Here is an 8,198-nt window from a genome sequence, read left to right on the forward strand (position 1 = left end):
TCTGTTCTGTTCTGTTCTGGAATATACCTCCGTTTTATCGGAGCACTCCACTTGTCGAATGAGTATTAAATTTTTTAACAATACTTAACCGAAAAAGCGGATATTTTTATATTTACGATATGAAAAATATTATTTAAAAATAAAATTAGTTAGTTAAAGTGAATTAAATAAGGGTTTAAAATGTCTTTGATAATATATTAAAAGATATTAATAAAAAATATTATGCACACATTACAAATTGCGGCACTTTGATTTACCACTATGAATAAATAAAATTTTACAACCTAGTAATTTCTAGTCAATAGGTGCCCTGTCAAGGCAAATGTTAAATTATATCATATTATTTTGTATATTGATATTCATAGACTGAAATAGTTAGCTTGGCATCCCATGCAGACTGTATAGACTATATTTAATATTACTGTTATATAAGTTCATGTCACTTGATATCCACGGGGGGGGGGGGGGGGTCTCTTCCTATATAAAGGTATATACATATGTGCCGCTGGAATGGGTCCCTTTTTTGATCCGTCAAATATATCAATGGGGTGCAATTTTACCGAGGAAATATATCAATAGGTAGTAATTGACCGATTGTGATATATCAATGGGTGATAAATATATGAATGGGTTATGATTTCGCTGTGAAATATATGTATAGGTAGGGATTTCACAATTATTCAATATATGAATGGGGGTGTTTTTAAAATCCCAGCTGCACACCTGTACCCAAAATCCCATGTTGAGACCCCCCGTGTTGATATCACATAAAAGTTGTGTACGCTTCATGTGTAAATGGTAGCATACATGTAGGTCTTGTGTTTCCCTTTCTAGATCTAGCAATTTGTCTTTTGGCTGATTACTCATTATGTCTAGTGCTGAGCAGTCAAATATAATTTTGAGTAATAGTTGATAAAAGAGTGCTTGTAATTTATTGTCCTCGATCCGACGTTGAGCACAGTTACAGGTAAACAGGTCGTTAATATATTTAAACATTGTAGTATTATATAGATAGACTATTCTTTTTGACACAATAATCTAAAGCAAAACAATTACTTTGTAAATTAGATAATAACAGTAGTTTATCGTTCTGTTTTTGTTTTATTTTTAAGCAAGGACTGGAACGGAAATTGGTCTCTTCCTATGAATGTTACTCTCTTTTGTTTTACATTGTTCATCTTTCGATTAAAATAATTGGGCATCACATCATTGAGGGGGGGGGGGGGGGGGGGGCAAGGGGGTCCCAATAACAGCAAAACAGCAAATTGATTTGGCTCATAACAGATAACAAGGAATTAAAATGGACAAAAACAGATAACAGTAAATGAAAAATTAATATGATTCTGTCTTTGACAAATCAGTATTTCTTATTACGGATATAATCCTTTTTAGCGTTCCATTTTCTATGACTTTGTTTTTAATATTAATTTATGTATATAGAATGTGTTTAAATTACTACTCAATATATTATAATATTTTTTTAAATGATGCTCGTTTACGGAACGTGTTATGGTATACTGGTGTCCGTCTGTTGTCAACATGTCGGACATTAACTCAAAAACTCTTTAACCAATTTGTACTAAACTTTTGGGAAATTGTTTATATCTATTGACGTGAGCTCCCCCTTTTTTTTTTCTTTTTTTTTTTTATAAATTTTAGATTTTCAAGTTTCTGGGTAATGGGATTTTATTCAATAAAATTGGTGTTTCTTTTTTTCAGTTTTCTGATTATATCTCAAAACTGCTTTCACAAAGCAAGGAATTTTTGGTGAATTGTTTATATCTATTAACATGAGGTCGCTTTTAATTTTTATAAATTTTAGATTTTACGTTTCCGAGGTAACGGGTTTTATTAATTAAAAAGGGGGGATTTTCCAGTTTTCAGACATTTTACACAAAAAATATTTTCAGCAGTTCCCATGAAACTTTGCTGAAATGTTTATATCTATTGTTGTAAACTCCCTTTCGATTTTTATTAATTTTAGATTTTATGTTATTGAGTTAGGGGATTTTATTCATTAGAAAAAGGTGGTATTTTCTAGTTTTCAAAAATAACTCAAAAATGCTTTCAGCAGTTCTCATGAAACGTTGGTGTATTGTTTATATATATTGACTGAAGCTCCCTTTGTTGCTAATAAAAAAATGACCTAAAAGAGTTTGAATATTCTGACTTTTTCTAAATGACCATTTAATGAGGTGCGTGAATTTTTTCTTAATAAGACTATGAGGCAAAGTTGTATATAGGGTTGACAAATAAAAAGCACCAATTATAAGCATGCAATTTATCAAGTACTTCGAACGAATTTTCACACTTCAAAAGCAATTTATTCCACTATTTTCAAAGGCCTTATTTGAACAATTTTTTATCAGCTGTGGTTTTTGATTATACCAAGTGTACTAGTAAGTAGAATACAGTTTAGTAGGGAAACAATGGTTTGAAACGAAATAAATCTTTGTTTGTAATGAGTTATGTGCAGCTTCGGACCCAAGTACATGCATTGGTTGGAAATTCATTGTACAAAATGTACAATGCATTTGGTTCTGCTTTGAAAAGAATCACAGAGCTGAGTATATGTACCATGTTATATAAAAGGTTAAGTGGTTGTTAGGACCTAGTCCTTATAATTGAGATCCTTGTCAGATATTCCTGGCCATATGTTTTCCTATTTGTCATATAAAAGAATTGTTTTAATTTAATATGTTCGTACGGGAAACAAGAAACATAATTCTCATACAAAAAATACACATTCATAAAAAAAATGGAATTTATTACAAAGGATAATCATAAGATATACTTGAATTGTCCTGGACCTCACTTCTGAAATGGGTATATGTTAATGGAATCCTTCTCTGAATACGGGACAAACATATTAGTAGTGGTAGACCCCAATGTCCAATGATCTTCAATTTATACCGAATATTGACTGTCAGAAAAATGCTAACATTCCAATTTTCAATAACAGTTAACAGCAAATACATTATCACAATAACAGATAACAAAAAAACTAAAAGCCCAATAACAGCTAACAAAGAATAAGACAATAACAGCTAACAGCAAATATATTTTCAAAATAACAGATAACAAAGAATTAAATTGCCCCATAACAGCATAACAGTTAAATCCCTTGCCCCCCCCCCCCCTCATCATTTATACCCAGTTGTATACTTCAATGTAAAGATGAAGTGTACAAGAAATATGAAAGTATTTTTTTTTTAATTACAACCGTGAAATTCAATGTATGTCATCTTTAACTTGAACCCTAGTGGTTCAACTTTATTTTATTTGAGACATGTTGTATAACCGCATAATGGAAAGCTAATTTAAATGTATGGTTATGAAATTTGCTGTTTTTCTGGATGAGGGTTTCTGTTACTGCTTACATGTATTATTCTTCAAATTTGACATTTGGCCATCTATGACAAACGAGACGATTTTTATTTTGAAATCATCAATTTCCCCCACCTTAGTCATGTTACTAGCAATACACCAACTTCACCTGCATGTGGGATATACAATTCCCAACTTATTCGGTATTGAAGAGCTTGCAGCTCCTACTCAGACTTTGTCAAACATCACCGCGGTGTATGAGCAGAAATTTGATGAACCAGCTAGGGGTATCGACGTCAATATATATGCCTTTTTGTGCTTCTTTTTTAATATTTGGTAGGGTTTTTTTGTTGTTGTTTTTTTGTTGTTTTTTTGTTGTTTTGTTGTTTGTTTGTGTTTGTGTTTTTTTTTTTTGTTTTTTTTTAATAGTTTTAGGATATTAGTGTTCCTATCATTATTGTTTATGATATTCTCGTATTCTTCTTGTCTTTCATTTTTGGTAATGTGCTTTGCCTTTGTCTTTTGGTATTTCTTAGAAAACTTGTTTGTTGCTCGTCTTTCGTTTTTGTTATGAGCTTTGTCTATATGCCTTTTTATGTTTCTTTGTTACATATATGAGTGACGTGGCTCTGTACGTACATTTGTATACATCCCGTCATTGTGTTATTTAAAAGTACTATGGTGTGTATTATTGTCTTTAATTTTTGCTAATAAGTTTGGTCTTTATGCCATTTTGTGCTTCCGTGTTATATATTTAGATGTTTCTACATAAGAAAATGTCTGTACCAAGTCAGGACTATGACAGTTGTTATCCATTCGTTTTATGTGTTTGAGCTTTTTGATTTTGCCATTTGATTAGGACTTATATATAGAACTTGACTGTGACCTATAATTGTTAATTTTTGTTTCATTTGGTCTCTTGTGGAGAATTGTGCCATTGGCAATCATACCACATCTTCTTTTTAATATGAGGGTCGGTTGAAACAAAAACGACAAAGGAGATGATTTCAGCTTCCAATTTGTGACTTTTTCTTTTTTCCAAATGGTGAAGTTGAAATCATTACTTCGTAAATTTTACAAACGCCATTACAAGTTGGTTGACCTTTTTGGAATATCTGTTTCACATGTGCACATACCGTATTAGACTATTTACCGGCTTTGTAATACCATGATCAACACGCCAGTTGTCACATTTGGAGCAGGATCTGCTTATCCTTCCAGAGCACCTGAGATCACCCCCAGATGTTGGTAGGGTTCGTGTTGTTGTTGTACCCCCATTTGTGACATTTTTAACAACGTGTCTGTTTTGTTCACACATCGTTCTCAATGAAGTATACTTTGTAAATTAGATAATAACAGTAGTCTACTGTAAGCAATGAACGACATCAGGTAAGTTTGAGGTCTAAAGTTTTGAAGCTTAACGATTTAAACCCTGATTTAACATCAAAGTTGAAAACATATCCAAAGAACGAGCAATGCTCAGCTATGTTAATAGTCTTTTCATGCAGACCAAGGTCCAAAGTATGATTTGTAAAAGTATAACATAATAATCAGATAAAAAGTTTTATATGCCTCTTTCATCAATCGCATTTTTTAAATACAGTGGAGTCCATGGATGATCTGAAATTAACCTTTAAAATTCGTATTTGATAACGAAATGATATTCATAACATTTAGAGAGATTTAATGGTATTTAAATAGCATTATGCATTGAAGATAATTTCAAAGTAAGATCAGAATTATCGATTTTTACCCTGCAATATTAAACATTTATTAAAATTATAGATCTTTAAAATTGATTTTCGATTTGGGAATTTTACCAAAATATAGAAAGACTACTCAGATAAAAAAGAAGCAATGGCGATAACAGTTTTGAAATATTTTATATTATTTTGCAGCGTAGCCTTCACAGTTCAGGTTAGTTTTATCAATATTTTGTAAATCATCTACTAGTATAATTTCTTATATTGTCTTTAAGGTGCATTTACATCCAAGTAGTTGTTGTCTCTTTGACACATTCCCCATTTCCATTCTCAATTTTAAAGTTTGTTCTCCACGTTAATAATGCATTGGATTTTAATCATTTTCCTTTTCATATTCGACACAAACTATAAATGTTATAAAGATCAAACGGATCAGCCCTTTATAAGTCTAAAAATGTCATGATATGGTCGAGATAAATGATTACAGATAAAGGCAACAGTAGTATACCGCTGTTCGAAAGTCATAAATCGAATGAGAGAAAACAATACGGGTTACAAACTAAAACTGAGGGAAACACAATTCAATTCAATTCAATATTTTATTTACGTCTCACCCATGTATAAAATTACACAACACATTAAATATAAGAGGAAAACAACGAAACAACAGATACACTGAAGTGCAACAAAAAAAGCAAGCGACAATGCAACACACACAGAAACGAACTATGAAATAAGGCTGATGAATAAACAAAAAGATTTTTACCCCGACACATAATTATATTAAATTTCCTGTATCTAAATTTGAAATCTGGTCCTCCTACTTTCACTCCTCTATCATTGCATGGTCACCTTACATCGTCTTGTATATTGAATTACCATTATCATGTTTCAAATAGTGTCTTTGGTGACGCATAATGAAACATTTATGTCCTAGCTGCTCCCAAAAATGTGATTCATGACTATGATGCTTCACCCGCGAAATGTCGTGCTTGTTTATATTTATTTTGTGTCCAGTTGTAATTCAAACCCTACCATCAAGCCATACAAAAACAATAAAAACAATAAATAAGGGTATAGATGTATAGACGTTACGCGCGATGTTCGTACCTCATTGGAAAATCGGCTTAGTTGGCAAGATACAAGTCAATATCATATTCATAGCTATTGTACGTATTTTAAAAAAATAATGTTTTTTTAAATAAAAACAAAAAAAAATAATTGTTGAAACTATGTTTTATGCTGCATGCGACAGGCTTCGATTTTAAAAACCGGCTATGTTTAGGCTGTCCCGCGTAACATATTTCATTCCCACGGTAAAAAAATGGGATTTCAGATTTGAGAATCAAAAAACCTTTATCTAAAATGAAAAAGGTTAGTATTTGTATTTACTACATCAATGTTAATTTGCTTAATTTTATGAATTTAAAGACAAATATCCTGAAAAATGATATACGGTAATTTATGAGCGATTTTTCAAAGGCTTACAAGGTTGTCGCACCGCCAGTTTTTGACGTAAAAACGAACTCAACTCAAATTTACGCCTATTGTTCGCTTATCAGAGCTCTTATAATGGTAGAATTTTATGATTTTTTAAAATGTTATTTTTCTTCATTTTTTAAAAATCTAAAATACATAAATTTTCAACGTAATCAAAAAATATTTTTTTTTACGTAAAAATCACCGTCGATTTTGCGTAGTCTTACAAAATGTCACACTGGCTTAAAAACAACGTTTCAGTCGAAGTTTTTGTTAGAACGTTAATAAATATTCGCGACGTTGTGTTACGCTTACAGGTACGAACAACTCGCGTAACGTCATAGTTAACAGAATTATTGCAAATGGGAGATTTTGGGTTGTGAAAAAAACTTTATGTTTTTTTGGTCACCTCCTCATTCATAAGCTTATATCCCACTCCTGTAAATTCACAATTTAACACATTTATAAATATACACTCGTCCGAGTATTTTTAATGTTATTTTAATATTAAAGCATAAGACGAGTTTTATACTCCATATGAATATTTGTAAGTTGGACGTTTCTTAAATCCAATCATATTGTTTTTTTTTTAAGTCTTCAATTAACTCTTGTATTCTCTTTATTATTCAAATCCATTTACAGACGTCATGTTCTAACGGAAACCAATGTAACTGCGATTTTAGTGATGAATCTACGTTTAAGAGTAAATCGGAATACCTAGCGGCAGCTGTTGGTGCACTTGGTCCTATGTTAGCTGTCGGAGGAGGATTTGGAATCTGGAAACTGGTCACAAGCAAGCTTACTAGTTCACCTGGAGAATTTTCAAGGGAGACCAGTGACTTGTCAGAGAGCCCGTCGAGAAGAAGTAACAACAGATCACCAGCCACAAACTCCACACGAGCATCATCACGTGTTAGTGCATGGAGCCGATCTACAGCACTAACTTTAAACGACATGGATGCTGAAATCGACGACGATCTGGACTTCAGATCTGATTCTCCAACTCCCAAGGAGGGCTTGTCGTCACCTGCATGGTCAAACAACAGGAAAATTCCACCATCTGTTACTAATAGAGCACCCGCACCTGCGCAAAAGAATGACGTAAACAGCTGGATGTTTTAATGTGTGTGTTATATTACAATTGAATAGTAGACATATATATCAGCTTTATTCTAATTTTAATTTGAAAACGATCTTTTTCTCTGAGTTCGTTTGGGCGGAATGGGTCAAGAAATATACCATAATATTTTATGACCTCATAAATCATTAGTTTCTCCAGTTAAGTGACATTTTATTATTGTGATTTTATTCATATTAACTACTCAATAACTAAATCTGATTAAAATATAGATCTTGTGTTCAATTTTTGCTTAAAAATCTTGGATGAAGGATCTATATTCTAATCAGATGTGTTATAACTGTAATGATAGTAATGATACTCCATTGGTATTTATGTTCCTGCCATTATTGAAAAATAAAGTATCTCGGAAAGGAGCTCTATAACCTTTCAATATTTTTAGTTTAGGTTGTTCCTTAATTAATGCTCTTCTGACTTAAAGTATCAATTTTGAGTTCTAGATCTTTTAATTTCAACAGTACTTAATTATAAGTATCATATAGAGCCCAATTCATATATTCATGCTCACATTTTACTTCTAACTCAGTTAAGAAAGATAAAAGACAACACCC

General features: G+C 31.9%; 1 protein-coding gene across 1 annotated transcript; it reads left to right on the plus strand.

Annotated features, from left to right (window-relative positions):
• Positions 1-5,104: 5,104 nt before the first annotated feature.
• Positions 5,105-7,971, plus strand: LOC143069768 (uncharacterized). The gene is made up of 2 exons (XM_076244537.1): positions 5,105-5,244; positions 7,152-7,971. The coding sequence occupies exons 1-2, from the start codon at positions 5,185-5,187 to the stop codon at positions 7,629-7,631; spliced, it is 540 nt and encodes a 179-aa protein (XP_076100652.1). The 5' UTR covers positions 5,105-5,184; the 3' UTR covers positions 7,632-7,971.
• The last annotated feature ends 227 nt before the right edge of the window (positions 7,972-8,198 follow it).

The sequence above is a fragment of the Mytilus galloprovincialis genome, chromosome 3 (genome assembly GCF_965363235.1).
Source record: "Mytilus galloprovincialis chromosome 3, xbMytGall1.hap1.1, whole genome shotgun sequence".
NCBI lineage: Eukaryota > Metazoa > Mollusca > Bivalvia > Mytilida > Mytilidae > Mytilus > Mytilus galloprovincialis.

Coding starts and splice junctions, on each gene's coding strand:
- LOC143069768 (XM_076244537.1), top strand. CDS start 5,185: ATGGCGATAACAGTTTTGAAATATTTTATATTATTTTGCAGCGTAGCC. Junction 5,245..7,151: donor GCGTAGCCTTCACAGTTCAG/GTTAGTTTTATC, acceptor ATCCATTTACAG/ACGTCATGTTCTAACGGAAA.